Source organism: Tetrahymena thermophila, assembly GCF_000189635.1.
Source record: "Tetrahymena thermophila SB210 genomic scaffold scf_8254691, whole genome shotgun sequence".
Taxonomy (NCBI): Eukaryota; Ciliophora; class Oligohymenophorea; order Hymenostomatida; family Tetrahymenidae; genus Tetrahymena; species Tetrahymena thermophila.
Window position 1 is genome coordinate 662,709 of NW_002476457.1, and position 23,456 is coordinate 686,164.

At 22.7% G+C, this 23,456-nt stretch overlaps 5 protein-coding genes across 5 annotated transcripts; 1 reads left to right on the forward strand and 4 right to left on the reverse strand. All coding sequences in view use genetic code 6, as the record gives it.

Annotated features, from left to right (window-relative positions):
* Window positions 1–488: 488 nt before the first annotated feature.
* On the reverse strand, window positions 489–6,449 carry TTHERM_00324530 (transmembrane protein, putative). Its single transcript, XM_001013040.2, has 6 exons — window positions 3,789–6,449; window positions 2,901–3,590; window positions 2,107–2,847; window positions 969–1,958; window positions 740–895; window positions 489–680 (listed from the first exon to the last, which is right to left on the reverse strand). The coding sequence occupies exons 1-6, from the start codon at window positions 6,351–6,353 to the stop codon at window positions 666–668; spliced, it is 5,157 nt and encodes a 1,718-aa protein (XP_001013040.2). The 5' UTR covers window positions 6,354–6,449; the 3' UTR covers window positions 489–665.
* Window positions 6,450–6,801: 352 nt separating this feature from the next.
* Window positions 6,802–12,586, reverse strand: TTHERM_00324540 (LVIVD repeat protein; the record flags this gene model as incomplete). The annotated part of the gene is made up of 6 exons (XM_001013041.2): window positions 6,802–6,876; window positions 7,285–8,139; window positions 8,210–8,484; window positions 8,770–8,914; window positions 9,006–9,743; window positions 10,103–12,586. 6 exons carry the CDS (start codon window positions 12,584–12,586, stop codon window positions 6,802–6,804), a joined length of 4,572 nt encoding a protein of 1,523 aa, XP_001013041.2.
* Window positions 12,587–13,544: 958 nt separating this feature from the next.
* On the reverse strand, window positions 13,545–14,571 carry TTHERM_00324550 (MORN motif protein; the record flags this gene model as incomplete). Its single annotated transcript, XM_001013042.3, has 5 exons — window positions 13,545–13,661; window positions 13,721–13,806; window positions 14,010–14,234; window positions 14,287–14,367; window positions 14,487–14,571. 5 exons carry the CDS (start codon window positions 14,569–14,571, stop codon window positions 13,545–13,547), a joined length of 594 nt encoding a protein of 197 aa, XP_001013042.2.
* Window positions 14,572–15,563: 992 nt separating this feature from the next.
* TTHERM_00324560 (cyclic nucleotide-binding domain protein) lies at window positions 15,564–19,825 on the forward strand (the record flags this gene model as incomplete). Its single annotated transcript, XM_001013043.2, has 5 exons — window positions 15,564–16,020; window positions 16,108–17,117; window positions 17,297–17,522; window positions 17,615–19,388; window positions 19,459–19,825. Exons 1-5 carry the CDS (start codon window positions 15,678–15,680, stop codon window positions 19,823–19,825), a joined length of 3,720 nt encoding a protein of 1,239 aa, XP_001013043.2. The 5' UTR covers window positions 15,564–15,677.
* A 2,342-nt stretch (window positions 19,826–22,167) lies between these two features.
* TTHERM_00324570 (transmembrane protein, putative) lies at window positions 22,168–23,094 on the reverse strand (the record flags this gene model as incomplete). Its single annotated transcript, XM_001013044.2, has 1 exon — window positions 22,168–23,094. A coding segment is annotated over one exon (927 nt), but the record flags the coding sequence as incomplete, so codon positions are not given.
* Between the last annotated feature and the right edge of the window lie 362 nt (window positions 23,095–23,456).

A 23,456-nucleotide genomic window follows, 5' to 3' on the forward strand; every position in this document is an offset into this window, starting at 1 on the left:
GTAATTACTGATTAAGTAAAAGTACTAATTAAAATTAAATAAAGAATTTAATAAATTTGAATAGTTCGTTGATCTATAGGAATAGCATGTATAAATTAATATAATTTATAAATAACTAGTAACTTAAGTCAAAAATTAATTCATTGATATAATTTGTATTATTACAATTTAATTTATATTAAATTATTGTAATCACATTTATAAAACAATATTTTAATGGAAGGCTGATCAAGCATGATTTTTTTTTTAATTAATGAAAAAAATTTTTACAACATCGATAGCCTAAATTACATTTAAAATAAACAGAAGTATATTTTTAGATTTAATAATTTAATTTTAAGTTGTCAAACTAATAATTATTTTTTTTAGGGAATGAATCTTTTATGCCATGCTTTTTACGCAAGATAATGCAATTTTTTGCTACATTAATAAAATCCTTGATATAAATAAATATCATCACAAAAAAAATAATACTTATTTTAAGAAAATAGTTTTACTTTTTGATGATGGTATGTTTGTTGTAAAAAAAGATGATACTAAAAAAAATATTTACAATATAATTAAGTTAAAACTTATAACAAAATTTAAATTATTTTTGTATGATTAACTAAAGAATATATATTTTCGTAGCTGAATGAATAATATGCTTGCAATTTAAGTTAACATCAATTCTGGTATTCCTATTTTCCATTTAAATTTAATTTATTTTATTTATCAAAAAAATGAATGCAAACAATACTTGATTTGATTATTTTCTTAAATTATTTTGAGAGTGAAAAATGCTAAGGTTTTCTCTATTTGCTTGGCTTATTGGTGGACTTAACAAATAAGGAATTAAAATCTACTGATTTGGTATTTTTAGCTAGCTTGATTAAGGTACATAGACTTATCGTTACTTTTGTTTTATCAAATAATAATTAATTTTGAATTTTTGAAAAAATTTAGATTTTAAAAGAAATATTTATTACATTTTCAATAAATTGATTTGTGTTTAAGGAATTAACTGATTCATACTCCTTTTAATACTCTGTCATTTATCTTTGTTCTTAGATTTCTACACTTCCAAAAATATTATTTGAATTTAGATCTGGAATTCCATTAGATTTTATTTTAAATTAATTTATATTCTCATCAGTATTAAATTTGGTAAAAGCTCCTTTAGAGTTTTGTTTTTGGTATTAGCTTATTCTCTTATTGACTAAATGTAAAGGAGAACCATAATTAAATTTTTCGCTCATAAAATTATTCTAGTTTAGATTAAATTAAAGACTAGAATTCAAATTATTTCCTAAATTAATCTAATTTTAGTCAAGAGTTCTCTTTTTATTTAAACTAGGAGAATCTTGATAAAGACTTTTATCTAAATTTTATCTTTTAGACTTTTGCTTTATCATGAAGTCTACAGACTAGGAAACATAACCATCTGAGTTGTATATTAAAACTTTGTACTCTCCCTGGTGTTACTTTTTAGGAATTCCAGAAAGGATCATCAAATTATCAAACATTTCATATCCTAGCCAATCCGGTAAATGCTTCTTATAGCTTCCAATCCACTTGTAGTTAGTCCAAAATATTTATCTTAATTTGTTGAGTAATGAATTTTTATCTCCTTCTAACTCAATTTTTCTATAAACTGATAGCGGATTAATATTGTTAATTTATGAATGAATCACTTCACCAATGCTACTTCTCCATATTCTAGGCTTTGTTTAATAATCGAACCCATAATAATCTGCTTTAATTGCTTCTGTTAGAATATAAAAATCATATTCTAAATTCACATCATTAGAATCTAAAATTTGTTCAAGAGCATTTTATAATTCAAATGTTTTGATTTCTAGTGATCCAAACACTAGCTTGTTTTCGCTTTCATTTAATGAGTTGGGCTGATTTGATGAGGTATTTATTGATTAGTTCTTTGGAGTCAAATTTAAGTTCTAAATTTCCTCTACATAGCTCTAATTAATCATTTTTAAATAATCTTTTAATTACATTTCATAAATTTTTATTTTATATTTTATGTAGATGATCATATTCAGTTATCATTTGTTAAAAATGAGAAAATTGATTTTTGATAATTTATTTTAATGAAAATGAAATATTTACCTTGTACCAATCAAAGCAGTATCCATCCTATTAACTTTGAGTGTATTTTTTTAATCTTTTATAGATTTTGAGCATTTATGCATTGTTGTTTAATATAAATTTAGCTAAGTATGACTTGAGAGCTATTTTTATTCTAGTGTCATTATATTTAAATTCATTTTCAGGTAGAGAAGTAAATTATTTAATATTATTCTAGTAAATTTAAAATGCATCTTTAAAGAACTCATCATAATTGTTTGTTGAATTAACGCTTCTGTAATTAGAAATGAATGCTTGAATTTTCTTTTATTTTGAATCTTCTCCTATGTCTTATTCTTAATAATTAAAAGATTTGTAAACTAAATTAAATATCTTTAAGGTTTATTCATAGACATTAGGAGCAAAAACTATTTTTTTTTGATAGATTTCCCCACTGTAAAGTATTTCTTATTGATGACTGTGATATTTTTAAAATACTATGAAGTGAATATTTCTTCTGAATATGAATAAAACAAAGAATAATATCAATACAGATACTAGTATTGCAACAATTATCATTATTTGCTTAATAGGAAATTTTGCTACTTTTATTTCTAAAAACTATGAAGTTTCTGAATACCCATCAGAGACAATTATTTGTAAGTCAAATTTATTATTAAATGAATCTAAAGGAGGATTTCCTTTTATTTGAAAATCATCAAATGATATCCATTCACCTGCAATATTTATATCGATCCATTTATCTCCAGATTATATGCTCACCTTCACAATAAAGATAAAATATAGATTAAATTTATTAAAATTTAAAAAATTACCTAAATATTTGCAACTAAGTCCTATTCAACTTAAATTTATTACTTATCAATTATTATAGTAAAGCTTTCTTATGCTGTCAACCCATCGGGGTATTGATTTTCATATTAAGATTAAAAATTTTGTAACAAAACAATTTGCTTTTTTTTCTTTATAAAATTATAAACAGAGATATCTTCTTGAGAAGTCAAAGGGTTATTAATATTATCAGTTATATTAACCTAAATGTTTATACCTATTAAACTACTTGAATGTTCTTATTATGGATCATAAATGATAATCTTAGTATTTAAATAGGTATTTAATTACTAAATATCTCCTTAAATTTAGAAAATTTATTGGTTAGAAGAGTAAGAAAATATTAAACCATCAAATTTTTACTTTACAAACTAAACTTTTTCTTTTAAAATGTTCATTGAGATTGTAATTATTGATGAAAAAGATTAAATTAAAGGATATGAGTTATCTTCTTTACTGTAATTAAATTTCAAAGACCCATTTACTAAAAATTATATTGGGTATTTAAATTAAGCTCTAGTAAATATCCTTTTTATTTGACTCAAAATTTAATCGTTTAAATCCTTATATAATTGTCTCTCTGTGTCATCTTTATACCAATCTACATCTAGTTTCATTTAAGACTAAAAAAAATCTGAAACGTATCCATCTTCAGAGAGCAATCCTATCTAAATCTAATAATTTCAAAAAAATTTAATTAGTTATCATCCTACTAAAATATTAAATGATGAGTTTTAAATGATTAAATAATTATCTTAAAAATTAAATAAAGTGATAATTAAGTAAATTATGAAATACTTAAAAGTGCAACTCACATTTAAATTTAAATATTTTTTAGAATTAATACTTTTTTTAGAAATTAAAAAAATTACTAATTTGTTGAATATTCTTTGAGATTACTCTTAATTAACTATGACATTAGGTGGATTATCTTAGGTTCTCATCATAAAATCTGTAGGATAAATAGGAATAAGAACATAAATCAATAAAATATTAAATCCTTAATTATTATTGAGAGCATCCAAATTCGGAACTATGCTTATTGTGGATTAGTATTATATAAATTTTATCCAAGAAGGGAGTTATTCGAGCTAATAATTATGGTAGTAATAAATCTAACTTAGCTTGACAATTCTTTATATGTAATAAGGGATAGTTATTAATTACACATTTTCACCTATATAGAGCTTTTCAGAGGAAGAAAGAGATTTTAATGGTATTGGAGGGTAATACTGGGAGGTAAATTAACTTTAACGATTGATTTGAGTGTGAATTCGTATCGTATTAACTGTATTGCATATCCTCATTCCTTAAGAAAGAGTAAAAATAATATACTTATTCGACGGATGAGAAGCTATTCCAAATGCACTCTCACTACCAAATTGTAAAGCACTTATTTTTGTTGCTTCTGAAATTGTAGAAATATCTATTACAGATATTTAGCCTTTCTCCATTTAAGTAACTATAACTGTTGATGGGTTTGCTTACAACTAAGTAAATTTTACAGCCCAGCCTTGGACAGGAATTTATTTTATAATTTGGGGGTTAAGATAATCCTTGCAGTCAATTATCGTTAATCCCTAATAACCATCTGCAACTAATACCAATTTCTGGTCAGAATCGATATGGAATCTCAAATATTCTGCTCCTAGAGTTGCAAAATATTTAGTTTGTGTTATGGTATTTACTCCGTTATTTTTAATTATTTAAAAAGCTCCTACTCCTTCTTCTCTTACTGCATAAAACCCAAATTTAAGTTAATCATCAACAATTACACTTTCAACACCATTTTTTTTGAGAATCATATCACCTTCTGCCCATAAAATAGGCTTCATAAAATCTTCTACCTGTAAAATATAAATACCTTAGAATCCATTTGCACAAGCTAAATATCTCTCTTATTTATCAGTTGTAATATCATCACAATCGTTTTATTTATCTATTAACTTAAATTCGTTTATATAAGTTAATTTTTCAGGATTAGTAGCATTATAAAAAGCCATTCCCTGCCCTGACTAACCTAAAACTATTACTTTTCTGTTTTTCAAGTAGAGTATTCCATCATGAGATTCATCATATCTTTTGATTGCTTCTTGAACATTATACAACTAACCATACTAATCAATATAAAACGTGTACATACCTGCATATCCCGAAGATATTGCAAAATACTAGTTACTATCTGAATAAGTCACCACTGACCAAGGCCATTAATCTGATGTGTACCCAGAAAAAATACAATTATCTGAGTTGTAGAGATTTATTATGTTTGAATTTAAATTAACTGGTACTTTTTGAAAGATTTTAAAGCTAGAACCATCAGAGATAAAGAGATAATCATATTTTTATCTTATAGGCAATAGATGAGGTGCAAATGATATCCAATTTGCAAGTCCAAGAGATTTTAATTCCTAAACTACAATCGGTACTGATACTTGAGGATCTTATAGATATCTAAGATCGTAAACAACAATTCCATTAGTCCTAATTCCTAAATACATATACTCCTCTTCATCATCTATAAGCATATAATTGTATGTTTTACTTCCTCCCATTTATTCTATAGAAAAATAATCAAGGTTTGCTTCATCAACACCTGAAAAACTTGGATCTTAATTCTTAAATTTAATTCCAAGATCAATTAAAACTACTTCATAATATTTAGAAAGTGTAAAGAGGATTGGCAAATTTTACATAAGGTAAGTTTATTAAACATCCTAGCATATCTTAACTAAACTTTTAACATAAGTAGGACTTTCAATATTCTTAAAATAGAACAAATGTACTCCATCTCTTATTGAACTTAAAATAATTGCTGCATTATTTGCAAAAATATGATTAGAGTTGCTGAGGCACTACAAACCAGAAGTACTTTTTTCTTGTAAAAAATTAGTATTACTAACAATATTCTGATTTAAAGCTGATTCTATAATTTTCATAACTTTTACATAACAATTCACTCCTAAAATAATATAATTCGAATCTCCTGTTATAAAGAATGTATTTATAATGTATTAAGTTGGATTAAAAGTTCCTTTCACTATAATTTCATATGTTGTTTGATTATAGTACATCAAAATAATTCCTAAATCCTATGTTAATGCAAATATGTTAAAATCAACAAGTTAAACTTGTGTAATATTCAATTATTTGGAAACTAATAGCTGGTTATTATTTTAAAAATCTATTACGTATATTCCTTCACTCTCAAAGCTTAAAAAAGCTAATTCGGGTCTTTATTGGACAAATTAAATTGAAATTAACTCTCTTCCATATTTTGATACATCTACAGAAGCTATTGGTAAAGGATTATAAATATATTCAATACTTTAAGCTAATGTCTTATTAAAAAAGTAAGTGAAAATAAAAGCAATTTGCAATATTTATCTCTTTAAAATAAATAAATTTATTTTTGAAAATCCTTTTGTAATTAGCATTATTATCTTGTTATTCAAATAAATTATTTTATGTAAATCTTCAATATCTATTTAAGGAATTAGTAATACAAATTTTTATCTTAATTTGATCTGTTTAATTAATTAATAAATTAATAACTCTTCTATCAATAACTATTAAATTTTTAATATTATTCTTTTGAATTTAAAGGTGGTTTGATTTACTTTGTTTACTTTTTTCAACCATCATATAGATTATTTTCCATTTCTAATAAATTTTGTTCAAATATCACTTTGCAATATAAAATGTCTGTAAATACTAATTTGTTTATTTAGATGATATTTTACTTTTATTTTATTCAATTTTTTTATCAAATTAATGACAATAAATTCTTTAATGGATTTTTAAAAATACATAAAAATATTTAAAAATTTAGCCTAAATACAAAAATATTTTAATTTATAAATATTAATTTATATTTAAAGCTCATCACTTCTTCTCATTCATAATAGTTTCATTAATATTATCTATTATATTATCAACTTCTGGTTACTCTGTGGAAAGCTTTTTAAATAACATATTATAAAATTTATTTAAATTTAATTAATAAATTAATGAAAATAATTGAATTTAATTTGACTAAAAGCTAAAATTTTATCTGATTTCTAAACTAATTTTCACTTAAGTATTTTTGAAAAACTTAAGCAATTTGAATTGTGGGAATCTTAAGGGAATAATAATAAAAATGAACTATTTAAATTTTTGTATAAAATTAATTTAAAAAAAAACAATATTATTTTTTTATTTAATTAAACATAAAAAATTTTTTTTGTTTTGTTAAGCTGAAATTTCAACTTTAAAATAAAAAATTTTTAATATCTGAAGAAAAAAAATTAAATAAATTTTAAATGATTTTAAAAAAATAGTAAATGTAACATATATTTAAAAATAATTTAATAAAACTTTTCTTACTTTAGAACCTTTAAATTGTGATGGTTTATTCTATTCTGATAACAGTTCTTTAAGGAAAGAAACTTTAATTTATTTTTAGATGGCAGACTTTGATTAAATATGATTAAGAATCGTAGGATTTAACATTTATTCTTAAACACCTTTTTAACTGTCTTTATTTTTTTTTTTGTCTATACAATTAGTATAATAGAAATTTTACTGACAACACACATAACCTTTGCTATTGATAAATTTTAATCTATACTCACCTTCTTAATTAATTATTTTAGAGTCAATATATATTATTACTTAATTATCTGATACTTAATTAATCTAAATCCAGTGTCTTTTATCATCTATTAAACTATTCACCAAGTGACATCCAACAGTTTTAAAATTATCCCCATAAAGTATATAGTTTATATTTTTATATAAATTTTTTACAAAGGACTGTTTTTTCTTTTTTTATTGAAAAGTAGAATTCTTTAGCTTGAAGTACATGTCATTTAATTAATTTCTTTCAAGAAGTATATTTTAAATATCTAATTAATCCATAATTAAATATTATCCAAATGCTGATCTTTTCCAGTTAGGCTTATTTTCTAGATCAATACCTAAAATATCTAACTTTAAGCATTCACAAATTAATTCAAAGTCATATTTGTCTTCAAAAATAAGTTCTTTTGAAACCTTTCCTGTGCTTTTAACAGTGTGATATTAAATGACTTTAATTAACTTATCAGTATCAATGTTGAATTTGCTTAAAAGATCATGGTATTTTAGGTCACAGTTTGTTTCAGGTTGTTCTTCAGTGTTTATTTTTTTTTTCTAAAATATATTGCTTGGTGGGCTAAAGCTTCTATTTCTTATGATAGGCTTTTACAAATAAATTTTAAATAAAATATTTAAATATAAATTATTTTTTTATTTATTTTATGTAAATTACTTTATACCAATCTACATATGGAAATTCTTCTTGTAAAATTTTCTTTATTTTTAAATACATTCTATAAGATTCTCCATCAGATACTTTGTAATACTACTTAAGAATAAGACTAACTAAAATATTTTATATAGGAGAAATTGTTTATTCAGTTTGTGAAATTTGTAATGGAATATATAATTTTTTATTTTTTTTTTTCAGTATTTAAAGATCTTTTTCTAACAATTCATAGTCTATGTTTAACTCTGTGAAATATTGCATAGGAAATTTTTACTTGGCTTTTTAATTAATCTATTACAGACCTTTAAATATCAAGTTAGCCTTTTAAAATAATTTAGGCGAACAAAAGTTGATATTGTGAGTAACTTGAGAGTTTTGCATCATTTGAAAAGGGAAATATTCAAATTAACGACTAAAGAATAAACTATGAACTCTTTATCTAAAGAAAAAAAGCAGCAATAAAACGCAAAAAATGATGAAAAAACAAATAGCAAGCAAATATTAGAAATAGATAGGTAAGAGATCTATTCTAATACTAAATTTTTCTTCAACAAAATAATAACCATCATAAAATTGAATTTTGAATGTTAGTTCATCATGAAAAGAAAATTTTTCAGTATTAATGATAATTTGTCCAATTAATTCATCCATATCTACCCAATTTAACTCTGTGCATTATTTTTCTGATTTACCCTCAATAAAAAAACACTTTTTTATAAAATTAATTATATTCAAAAATAAATGTTTCATGTTGAATGAGTTTTATTAATTTAAATAAATTAATTTTTTAAAAATTTACTTTTATTTCTATTGGTTAAAGAAGCTAATCGAACTAAAATATTTATTATGCAATAATTTGTAGTTTAATGATATCACCAGATCTTATACCAGATTGCTAAATATTAATTTAGTTGCTTACAATTTATTGAAGAGGTTTTTTAATTTTAGGAAAGGACCTTATTTACATAAACTACAGTTATCTAATTTGAAATGTTTGAGAATACTAAATATCCTAATCATCCATAATAAATATAAAAATAGTAGCATTTTAAATTTGCTCAGTGTTATCTTACTAGGAGTTTAGATCTGCAATTTATATCTTGTAAGAGTAGAATGATTAATTTATAATGTCTGTATTGCCAAATAATGTAAGTACTTTAGATTATTCTTATAGCAACATTATCTATGATTAGATATAAGATTATCCGTTAAATACTAAATTTAAAGGAATTGATGAATTGCTGCTAGTTAATGAGAATACCACTTTTACCTACTAAGAGTACAAATTTATGAAGAATGATTTCTGTTAAAGATACTAAATATTAAAAGCATTGCTCGTATTGACCCTAAAATATATAGGTTCAACATATCTACTAAATGAAACTTTTCTCAAGATGAATTTTTAAACTCTTGTGTCATCATAATTTTTGATTTAAAATTATATTCCATCATACCAGTTGAGGTAAAAATTCTAGTATTAAAGACTACCTATCCAACTTTGAAGATAACCATTTTAGTCTATGTAATTGTTTGTAACCTAGCAAAATTATATTTAATAATTAATTAAATTATATTTATATTGTTATTTTACAATAAAATCTTATTCTTCAAAATTTATTCCATATTTTAAGCATTTAAAAATTTTTATTCATTTAAGTGTTCTGTTTAAAAAGAACAATAAATGAATTGATATACTAACAGAATTTTTAAAAGAATCAAAATTTTCTGATTGTAATCTTTTTGAATACATTTTTTTTGGAATTATAAAAATTTATTGATAGGAAATTTTGAAAAATATTAATTTTTCACTTTTTACAAGAATCTATCAACACAAAAATAATCCCTGTGTAGAAATAAAATAAATTTAATTGAATTGAATTTAATTAAAATTTATACTAGTGTAGTGAATATCTAGGTTGATTCGCTATCTGTAAGATTAAGTTATGAATTAACAAAATCAGATTCCTATATTTAAGAAGTAACTTCAACTAAAATTATATTAATACCATTATCGTTATTAGAAAGAGCAGATGAAGGGATTTTAGCCAGAAAGAGAGAATTTTAAGGCTAGTAATGAATCCAGTCAGGTAAATTTTGTCTTTTATCTTGCACAATAAAATAAGTATTAGAGATGAAAGCTGTTCTGTTGGTTATAAGTAAAGTGAAAATAAACTATATTTGTTAATTTATTTGGACTACTTCAGTTAGTGGGTCAAATTCAACAAATTTATAATCTATTCCTATATTTTCATTAACACTTGTTGTGTTACTTAATGATAACGTTTTAACACTTAAAAATGTTTTTTCTTGTTTGGCACTTTAAATCAAAACTTAAATAGGACTCTTTAGATTGCATATTTTGAATCCTTAATTTTTTGTAAAAATAATATAATCTAAACTGTTGGGGAGAAGTGGTGCATAGCTTGAATCATTTTCAACTTTTACCTATGATTAAATTATAGGAAAAGCTTTGTTGCTAACATCTATAATAGATGCTGAGCCTATGACTGAGTGTGATAGAGCAACTATATTCGGATTTACTCTTGACTAGTAGACTTTTTCTCCCCATCCTCCTACTACTATATTGGAAAGAATAAATGGATTATTCTTGTCTGTAACATCTATGATTGTTAAACCTCTAACTCCATCTGCAATATAGACATAATTATAAGAGAATATATCATACCAAAGGTTTTCCGAACCAAACGAATTGAAAAATTAAAGGAGAGTCATTTCATAATTAACAGGATTTATTGAAAAGTAAAGAATTCCTACTCCTCTTATGCATCCAAATCCATGTGTGAATTCTTTGTTAACAGAAACCATCTTCGTTCCAGATTTTTGCAACTTTTCTTTAGGGTAAAGAACTGAGAGTATTCTGATTTTATATACATCAGAAATATCTACAATAACTATTCCTGCTTATGCTGCTGCTACTATTAATTTAGTTTCTGTACTTTAATCTACATCATATCCATCACAATCTGAAACAAAGGGAAACTTGAACTAGACTAAATATGTAATTTTATTTGGATTGCTAATATCTACTATTGAAAATCCATCTTAAGAGTGGCCAACAACTAACAAATTTCTCTTATTAAGAAACAATGAACCATCATGAGAAACATTAATTCCTATTTTGACTTTATAAATTCTAACAGGATCTAGGTAATCTTAACTAACATCATATAGACTAAGTCCATCTTAACCAGAAGATATCGATATATATTTCTAGTTGGCAGATATCTATATTTACCAACTCCATACATCTTAGAAAGGAGTATAGACTAAACATTATATTTCTTAGTTGAAGGTATTTAGCATACTATTTTTAGATTTAGTATTTTCTTGAAGAAGAGTAAATATACTAAATTGTATACCATCTGCCAAATATATTTTGGATTGATTTGAATCATTTGATAGCTAAATGTAATTACTAAGGCCATTTGAAGCTAAATTCTAGAGAAAAACTGGGCTTTTCAATTTCTCCTCTGAAGAAATATCATAACAATTTATACCAGAAGTTCTTACACCAACAAACAAAATGTTTCCATCCATACTAATTGCACCAGTAAGGACTACAGAATTAATACTTATGTATCCAATAAGACATTAACTAATACGCACATTTGTTTGTGAATTAGCAGTATAGAGAAACGTAAGATCATAAATATTAATACCATAATATGCAGTGACAAAAAAAGCTATGATTTTACCATTTTATTCCTTCACTAGAACATGATATGGTTATTCAGTATCAGTTTAACTAGCAAATACTTGGAAGCCATTATTTCTGTCAATTAAATTATATATAACACATTCATATTGAACATTCACGATAAATAGAAACTATTACTTAAAAAAAAAGTAATCAAAAGATGAAGTATATACAGATCCTATAACTTTTTGAATTTAAATAAATTTTTTTGATGAAATGTTTAGAAGGATAATTTAAGCTTAATATATTCCAATAGCATTTTATTCATCATCATCGACAATAATTTAATCTAAAATATACTAGCCTTGCCATGTGTTATAAATAACTATTTTTCCTTCTTAACTAATTTACCAAATCATTAATCCTTATGACGTAGGAGAGTAAATGTAATTAACTTTTTCTAAAATCTACTTTGTTTAACAGATGTAAGAATCTAAAAATTAGAAATTTTTTGATTCATTTTGAGTTACTACTATTTTTTGTTAGTCAAAAATCATAATATAGTATTCACCATTTAAACTTTACTATACTCTACTTAGATTTTATCCATAAAAATTTGTATCAATAGTTAAATATGGCTTTGGGTTGTAAAGGGAAGTTGCTTATTAAATATTTTAAAGGAAAATCAGTAAGAATATGAATGTAAGTTGCAATAAAGTCATTTGTTTCTTAATGTCTGATTTTATAAACTTTATTAATGTTTTCTATTTTTATGAATCTAATTTGTATCAAGTAACTTCTACCAATTATTTATTTTTTATATTGAAATCAAACATATTGTATTTAAATGTTTAAAATTTGATAATTTCACTATAAAACTTTCTCTTGATTTATAATTTTTGTTGCTATATACACTCTAATGTTTTTTTTTCATAACATAAAAGATGATAAAAAAATAAGAGTAAAATAAACAATCATTAATTATTGAATTTAAAATTAGAGAATGTATGATAAAAATTATAAAACTCATAAAAATTTATCATTTATTAAATAATTATCTGGAATAAAAATGATTATTTGGGAAGGTGCATTCATTAAACAATCATAGAAGTAAGGAAGTTAGATATTAAAATGTTGATATCTATAAATATTCAAAATTATAATTTTTCAAATTTAATTTAGCATTAAAACTTATCATTTAGCTCAATTTTTTATATTGTTATCAACTGTAATTATGAAGTTTTATTACTGCCAAATTAAAATCTCTTTATATTAAATACTCTAAATTTTTAAGCTTAAACTAAAATCATATTTTTTTTCCAAAATAGCAATAAAAATCAAATAAAAAGCAAAATTATAAAAAAATAAACTAATAATTAAATAGACAAGTAAATGAATTAATTGGTAATAATATAAATAAATATTTATTAATAATATTGAGTTATTGATTATCTATTTAGTGGCAAGTGATAAAGAGTCAATTAAGTTTATTTTAAACTACCTCTACCATAAAAAATAAATAAAAACTTTATAAAATATTGCTTGAAATCTTTGTTTTTTGATGATATAAATTTTACAAGCAACCAAAAAATTCAAAAAAAAAAAATTATTTAAATTTGCTAAGTTTTAATGGTAAAATAATAACTTAAACTAACTAATATAAATTTATTTTCGAAATATTCAAATTTTATTTTATTTTGAAGGATCTGTTACACTTTTAATAATCTTATCGTTTTCTCCTGTTATAACTAATGATTTTCTTGGGTTATATCTGCACTTTTTAAGAATGTTTTCTACCTTTGTTATTTATTCAACTTCAAATTAATTTTGCTCAAAATAATTTTAAACTAATTTACTTCTGCCTCACTTGGAGTTCTAAGTATCTTACCATCATATTCATATATAATAGATTTTATAGGCTCATAATAACCTTCACCAACATCTATTAAATAAATTAATCATTTTTGATTGATTATTCATAAATTAGTTTTCATTAAAAAAATAAATGTAATAAAAAGTAGAAATAACTTAATATTTAAGCTTCAATTTTTAAATACTCTTAAAATAATCAAACCTAAATACTAAAAATAGAGTAGAGAAATATATTATTTGTAAAATTATATGTAAATTTATTGTTTTAATTACCATAAGTCCCTTCAGGTATGTCATGTGGTGCTTTTTCTTCTTTTGTCATTTAAGTAGCACCTGCAGGTTTAATACCATTTAACATTTCAGGATAGAATCTTCTGTCTTCACCCTAGCAATAATTCCATTATTCTGATTCGTATTTTAAATTATCTTAAAAGTAATAATCGCCCTTAATCATTTTGCCATGTTCCCAATGTGCTTTATATTTACCACCATTTGGATCTTTGAAAAATAAAATTATACAGTAATCATTTGAAAGATAAATCAAAGCTACATATCAATATTCCTTCTCCATGAAATTGACCTTTAACAAAATCTCCTTCATAAATTACTCCATTAGGGTATTTGAATTTTCCTAATCACAGAGTAAAAATAATTTAGATTTAATAAATATTTTTCGTTAAATTTAAAATAATCTTCTATTTTCAGAGAAAATCTTTGCTTTTATATGAAAAGAATAGCTCATTTTTTTACCTTTTCCGTGATACCATCCATCTTTCATGTCCCCTTCATAAACACTACCTGACCAAATTGATTACTTTTGTTATTTGTTTAACATTTTCTATTTAGCTATTTATACTTGAATGCTTGCTTGATTTTCCTTGTAATTATAAAATTTTACAAAAATATTAATAATTTTTTTCAATATTAAAGAAAACTGCCAAATTTCACATGAATAACAAATCTATGAATAAATTGATGAAAATTATTACCTACTGTACCTAATTTAATATAAATCAATAAGAAATTATTATTTCCTCAATGGACAGTTTTGTTTGGATTTAAGCCATTTATTAAATTTTTACAAAGTAGTTGATAAGAAAACATTAAATTCTAATTCATTTTAATTTTGTTAAATAATTTTATTTGAATATATCTTAAAATATTTAAATACCATATTTAAAATTCGTAATTAGATAAATTGGATGTTTATTTTAATAAATTATGTTTTTTTGTTTCATAAATTTTTTAATTTTTAACTATTAAATTAAAAATTTCAATTTATTAACCAAATTTTTTGTTATACTGCGAAATTTGTCTAATTTTAGTCAACTCTTAAATCAAATTAAATAATTTTTATGTTTTAGATAAATTTTTTGATTTTTAGTTTTTATTTCGCAAATAATTATTTTATTTTAAGTACACAAAAATCACTTGAAAGAAAGTCGTCTATTCTAATTTATTTATTAAACTTAATTGCTAGTTAACATGCTTTAAATTTCTTTGAATTATTTAAATTACTACCAGATTAAATTCAAAGTTAGTATTTACTAACAACAATTGACACTTTAATTGTTTTTTTATAATAAAAAAAATTAATAATAAAGATTCCTTTAAAAAATAATTTTATATAAAAGTTTGTAAAAACATTTGTTCTACTTTTATCTATTATGATGAGAGCCTTTTATAATTAATAAATATTATATAATTAATCCTATTGCTTTACATTTAGATATGTAAATTAAAGAATGGTACATATTATTTGCTATATAATTTTGATTTGCTAAATAAAAGCAAAATAAATATGTAGATTTTGAAAAAAAGAATTGTAAATTAGATTTTTTGTTAATAGTCTAATTTGTGATAAAAAATAAATACTCTTTAATAACTAGAAGACAACATAAATAGTTAATTAATTTTTAAGCTGTAATAGGTGTTTATAAAATGAACTTGTTTATCAAATAGAAAGAGCTTAATGCTTAAGAGAATGATAAATATCTTGCAATTTAAGAATTTAAATGCAATGTTTCTCCTTCTAATTTAGATGCTGAGGACATAGCTATACATTAAAACGACTAAACACAATAATAAATTATTCAAGATAAATTAGAAATAGTATTTGACATATCATCTCATGATAGCAAGAATAACAATGAAGCTTCTAATTAGATTTCCGAAAATTCTTTTATAAATACTAAGAAATAGAAATCTTAAAGAGTGTCTAAAGGACCTAATAATGCAGGAGTCGAGTCACTTATTTATTCTTAGAGTAGTTGCAATGTTGTGAGTAGAATAGCACCATTATTTTTATATCAAAAACAAATAATTGTAGAACTCATTTTAATATTAATTTTTTGAATTTTAAATAAAATAGAAGATAGAAGATTCGACAGTCAAAGATTTTCAGAGCCTAAATTTAGGGAGAGCATTTAAAAGCGAGTTGATTAGAATATTTTGAAACATAGCGAAGATATATTAGCTAAACAAAGTAACAATGAGACATTAACCATTAACAGGTAGCTTTCTTAAGACGTTAACAGACTAATATAGCTTGATTAAAGTCCAAAATTTACAACTTACCGAAGACAAAATACACTTCGAAAGGCCTGGCAAGTTCTAATTTTGCTGATAAAAATTGTTAAAAATTTTAAATTGCAGGAATAACTTGAGAGAATCAGTCCATTTGTTGGAGATAAATCGCATCAATAATAGGATTAATAAAATGGTTAAAAATTAGATAAGAAAAAGTCTTTTGTATAAAAAGTCAAGGAATAAAAAATTTAATTGATTTAAAATAATAGATAAATTATTAACTAGTATTAAAAATAGCAAAAGTAATTAATCCCATAAATATAGTAAACTTTTCCTTAATTCTGCCTTGCTTCTTTTATTTATGATTTTGTTTCTATAGTTATTGCTTTCTTGTCTTTGGTATACTATAGTGCACTGCTTATTATACAGCCATCTCTTTCAAGCAAAAATATATTCTTTAGATAGATTTTTTCTGGATTTTTTATTGCTTTCTACATAACAGATATAATCAAAGAGTTAATGCCTATATCTTTATCACACCACCAAAATAGATTCGCTTAAATCCTTATTAGTTTAAAAGCCTACACTAAATTTTAGTTTTTTTTTGATATTATTAGTTTTTTTAGTATTATTACAGTAGAAGTAATATATCCTGATATTATTACTAATTATTATATTGCTATCATATTTGTATTAGGTTTTTTGCTTTTTAAATTCTTCACAATAGTTAACAAATGGTTAAAGATATAAAGTTATTTTTTATACTCTCAAAGGTTAAGCTCAAGCTTAATGATAGTAAAACTCCTATCATAATTTTTAATCTTACTTCACTCCTTTACAATAGCATATTTTGTAATTTTTATTTTTCAAATTAACCAATTTTGCAGAGCATTTATTTATACTAATTGTATTATAACGAGAGTTAGAATATGTGAGCTCCTTTCTATTTATTTTGTTAGAAATGTTTTTAATATTTAACATGCTTTGCAAATGCATTAATAAAAATAATTATTTTTTTTTAATTTAAATAGATTGTGGGGTTTTACTTTAAAGATAGCCAAAATAATTCATGGCTAAACTAATCTAGATAAGATGATGAGTAGAATTTATTGATTATTTATGCATATTCTTTTTAATCTTGCTATCTTCAGCTGTTTCACCAAATAATTTATTTACCACAAACATAATACGAGATTTACTTCTTTTTTATGCTGCAATTTATTTTTTGCATTTACTTCATCTACCTTATTGATTAAAGTAATTTTAATGAAAATATCTTTAAAAATTAAAATATGAATGCTTATTGATAGCTAATTTATTTTGAATATTTACTTATTATTTTATTTTAGTTTTTTATAACAGAAAATTCAGTAACGAATACTATTAAGAGTTTACTACTATCAGTAAATATATAGGAGAAAAGAATATGGGCTTATAGCAAAAAATAGAGTTATTCAATCTCATTAAAGTTAAAAAAGAAAAGGATTAATATGAAAAGAGTATCTAAATTTACAAGTAGTATTCATAAAATATTTCTAAACATCTTTAAAAATATTTTCGTATGGTTTATTTTGAGCAGCTTGTCAAGCAAGATATTCTTTATCCCCTTTTTTCCAAGCATATTTTAAAGAAATCTTGTAAAATTGTAGAGGAGGTTTTTAAAAATGATAAGGAAGTAATTTATGATGAATATAACGATGAAGAAATTAGCCTATTTATTATTATTGAAGGTGAAGTTTCAATTTATTTGTAGCATGAAAATCCTTCTGAGTTATTGTTAGAGTCTCAAAATTTTCCAAAGCTTAAAAAGTTTTCATTAATAGGATATTCTTCTTTTTTCTCTGGCATGAGGAAAAGGTACATCTACAAAGCTCATGAGAAAGTGAGACTATTGAGAATTCCAAGAGATGCATTTATAAAAATTTTATAGAAATCTTCTGAAGCAGATTACTAAAAATTTTGTGAATTAAAAGACAGAATATTGTTTGAAGATAATACGGACTGGTAATAAAAAACAAGTTCAATTCACTTTAGAGAAAATTTAAGCTAGCTATGCTTAGTATGTCAATCATCTACTCATGATATTTCTGAATGTAATAAATGCCACTTCATTATGGACAAACTATTCTTGTTTTCACAAGAAAAAGAAAAGCAAGTAGCAAGAGTTATCTTTTAAAGAAAAGTTTATAAAAACACAAATTAGCTTAAATTATTCAATAAAATGTAAATTGTTTAACAGAAATTCTTAAGTAGTAACAAATCCCTTTTAAATTTCTACTATTCTTCATATTTGCAAAATAAGAATTTAAACAATCAAACATATTTGACATCATTTAAGAATATAACAACAAATAATAACATAAGCGCAAATATTAACTAAGCAGCAAATTCATAATCCTCTTTTGTTATGTCTGATAATTAGATTCAATTAAATTAGAGTAAATTTGCTAATGGTATGATAACCTCAGATACCAACAAAAATGCAAGCAATAGATTACTGCAATAGAATAATGCATCACCAAGTATATCAGTTGTTGCCAAAGACAGATCGTTCTCTATCCAATCGCTTAAAAATGTTTAAATGCCTGAATCTAATAAATCACCTGTGCCAGAAAGTTAATTTAAATCGAACAGCTCCAATCAGCATTTAAGACAATAGGCACAACCTATTTAGACAGTAATTTAAGAAGAATCTATGAGAAGTATTTAAAGCTAAAAACGAAGTACAATAGCTTAGCTCTATCCAGAAAAAATACAGTCAGATTTAAATCATGGAATTCATGTTAACAATAACTAAAATATTTCCAGCTCCCACTATAAAACAAAGATTATGAAAAAATTTGATGATATAAATGATGAAATTTTTAGAGGAGAAAGTCCTATTTCTTCTCTTTATAATGTGTCGAGAATATCAAACACATTGACGCCAACCTCAAAATAAAATATATTTGGATAAGAATAAAAATAAAATTTTATTCCATCCAAGAATGATATCATTGTGTTGCAAGTAGAAGAAAACATAGCGCCAAATGTTTATGAGTTTAACCTTAATGCTGCATAATAAGGACACCCTAATAAATCTCATGAATATAATTTAATAAAGTCTTAAGATCCATACAATGAGTAAGTATATTTTTAAATCTTTCTTGAATTAGATTAATTAATTAATAATGTTTTTTGTAAATAAATTTAGTGGAAATATTGGTCCTTAACCAACAGCTTAAAATCCCAGCCAAAAGTAAATATATGTTTCTAATCTCCAAAATATATAAGAAAAAAACGAAAGCATAATGGATGATAGCTTAGGTAATTCTAATAATTATTTGGAATCATCTATTTTCCATTAGTAAAGGCAAATAATCTCTCTAGATTTGGATCAAATGTTCATTACCAAAAATTATTTTAAAGATTACAATTTAGATATTATACTGAATTACATTAGAGACTCTAAGCCTCTAAAGGAGATTAATGGGACCTTAACAACAACTAACCAGTTTGCATCAATCAAAAATAAAAAATATTCATTGCAATTAAACAAAAAAAGTGTTTATAAAAGTTGATAAAATGTGAATTTATCCAATTTATTTATTTTTAAAACTCTTCTTACTTTTAATTTAATGGAAAATCTTATAATTTAAAATAAATAATTATTATTAATAAATAAATAAGTTTATTCCAACCTATTATCTTATTCAGCATCTTAAATAATTAAATTAAATAATAAAATATATATTTTTGTTGTTGAAAAAAATAAGTATTAATTACTCTGAAAAAGTTAATAAAAAAAATTCTTTTTTCAATATTTTTATTTTAAAAGCATCATAGTAAATTTATTTTTATTTATAACAATTAAAACTAGAGTGTGCTATTATTTTACTGCCACATATTAACAATAAATTATGAAAAAGCAATCAAATAGTTTTTAAAAAATATCATTATAAAAATCAATATCTAGTACTTAAAAAATAGAAATAAATTTAGTAATAATTTCATAAATAAAGTATTCTGAAAGCTTAGTTTTCAATTTAAAATTATTTTAATAATAATATTAATAGTATAAAAAATATTTATTAATCTTTAACTTCTTTGAGCATCAGTCCTCATTTTTGAACAAAAACTAACAAGTTTAAATAAGTTTATTTTCAAAAAAAGACATCACATCAGTCAACTGTTCATATTTTAAATAAGGGAATAGTGCATTTAAAAATTGATTTGTAAAAAAATAAAAATATTCAAAATTATAAAAATTTCAATATAGATACAATGAAGTGAATTTATGCTAACTTATAATTTATATAGAAATATGTTTAAATAATAAAATATATTCTGTAACTTATTAAAGTTTTTGAAAAAGGTAGAAAATCAATTTTTATTTTTTTATAATTTTAATAAAATTATGAATAAGTTATTGGTAAAGTATTTTTAGCTTTTTACTTTTTAAGAAATTATGCTTAAATAATTATTTTACTTCTATTGCTTTTTATAACTATTGAAAAAATAAATTTAAAAATTTTTTATTTTAATAAAATTATGAATGATTTAAGCAAGTTTTACACAAATTCATAATTTTTTAATAAATTATGGTTAAATAATCAAATAAATTTTAATGTTTATTATATCTATTGAAAAGATAGATTTTTAATTTATAATTTAATAAATTTATGAATGATTATGTTAACTTATTATTTATAAAGAAATTATAAAGAAATTTATTCTATTGCTTATTGTAGCTATTCAAAAAGGAAATTTTATTGCTATATTTTTATTAGGTTAAGAATATTATTTATTCATCAAAATTTGTTTAAATTTTTTAAATAAGCTGAAAAACCAATTTTATTAAATTCATTTGAAATAAAAAAACCTTGATATAAAAAATGTATTTTTGTTCAATAATTACATAGAAGTATTTATTTTTATTAAGAAAAAGGAAGATTTGATCTAAATTTTAATTAAAATTTGAGGTGCAAAATCAAAAATATTTTTTAATTATTTTTGCTCGTTTTTCATTGCCATTTCTATTCAGCAAAGTCATATAAGATTAATTCAAAATTATATTTTTACCACAAATAAATTTTCCTTATGAGAAAATAGATTGATAAAATTAGATGTTTTTGATCTTTTTTCAAAATAATAATAATATTATTAGAATCTGTGGGGATTATTTTAATTAATAAATTAACAATTTTCCCTTATTAGATAATATTATTAACTGAGAGTGAAGAAATTTAGAAGAAGAAAAAAGATTTCTCTGCTTTGAAGAAAACAGAGATTGAAGGATATAAAAAAGAAGAGAAAAATTTGAATTTTTGTTATGGATATCAGATAATTAAAGTATTAAAAGAGAATAATTTTAAATCTTAAATAAATAAAATATAATTTTATGTTTTTTTATATTAATTAGTGATTAATTTATCTACTTAATAGTTCTTTTTTTTTGTTGACAAAACAAAGATTTAGAACATTTTTTTTCCTTTATATTTCTTTGCTTCATTTATTTTATGCAAATTGAAATTATATTTGAAAATTTTATTAATTATATGTTCTATTAGCTAGATCTTATGAATAAATCAATGCATACTTTATTTGATCTATTCTTTTTATATCGTTTAACTCACATAAGTGATTAAGCTTATTTTGGCTTAGCAACGATTAATTATCTTCGCTTTTATATTATTTAATATGTCAAAAACTAACATTTTCAATTCCATGGATTAAAAATTCAATTTTATTTATCTTGTTTTTTTATACATAACTAACTGAATTCTCTCATTCTTTTAACTTATAAATTTGTAAGGCTATCTATATAAACAATGTTTTTATTTAGTAGATTTTAGTGTAGGTTATTTTAATAGTAGATTATTTTATAATTATAAATTGAACTAATCGAATTAATGAATTATTTTCAGTAACGTGGGATGTCTTATACTTATTCTAAGCGCTCTTCTAAGTTTTTAGCCATTCTTGTACGATATATTTTCACACTATAGTAAACTCCTGGTATACAACATATAGCTCCTATGACCCAAAAGGCTCCTCCTTTCAATAAATTTGTGTCTGATCCTGAGAAAGCTACAATAAATCCAACAACAATTAATATCAATCCTGAAAAAGCCAAAAATAGTGATAAATATTAAAACTTTTTAGGAATAACACTATTCTTTTGTTCTTATTACTTTTCATATTCTGATGACATTTTAGGGTTATCAGAATTGTTAAAGAATTAATCCTCCAGTATTTCTCTATTTTTAGGGTCGGAGAAGTCAATGTCTTGCAGCTTATTTAATTGTATGGCCTAATTTCCTGGAGAGCTGTTTATTTTTTGTTATAGTTCAATATCTTATTGAAAATTTTTGAGCTGTTCTGTACTATAATTATTCTTAGTTGTAGGAACATTTTCAGACTGTTATATAGGAATATTATTCTGATTTTAGTTTATGTCCTACTAAATTTCAATATTTTATTATTTCACTTCATCGAAATGATCATTATTATCAAAATTGCTTTTTGAGTCCTCCTTCTCTTCTTTTATTTAAGAGATATCTTGATGTTTTTCAGATTTACTAACATCATTGCTAAATTCAGGAACTTAATATGCTTCACTACGTGAGCTTTATTTTCTTTAAGAATTTTTATTTTTGTTAGTAATACTATCTTTTTTCATAGGATTTTCTTCATCATTTGGTTAATAAAAATTTTGTATGTATTAATCGTTCGATGCCATTTTTATAATTTTAAGTATATTTTTTATTATATGGTTGGTCTTCTTTTATTTTGTTTTATCTCTAATAATAAAATAATGTTTTTTTGTTTGTTTTTTTGATGTTTTTTTCTGAATTAAAGCTCAAAATTTAGATAAATTAATAGCAAATACACAGCTGATATTTATTACCAGCTTATTTATTTTAAGAAGGCTTTAACTCCTATACTCTTCACATTCATTTTGTTTATTTTAATAACTACTTGCTTTTTCAAATCAAAATTATGGCATGCTATTTGCATCTCTTTTAAAAAATTTTTCAGGAGTATAGTATTAATTATGCCATTAAATTAAAGATAACTAATTATAGATTATTCAAATATTGACATCAAGTAAAATTTTCATAATTTTCATCAATTCTATTTTAAGCAATCCTTATATTTAACTTTAAAGAGAGAACTTACATAATTTTTTATTAAATTCAACCAAAAATA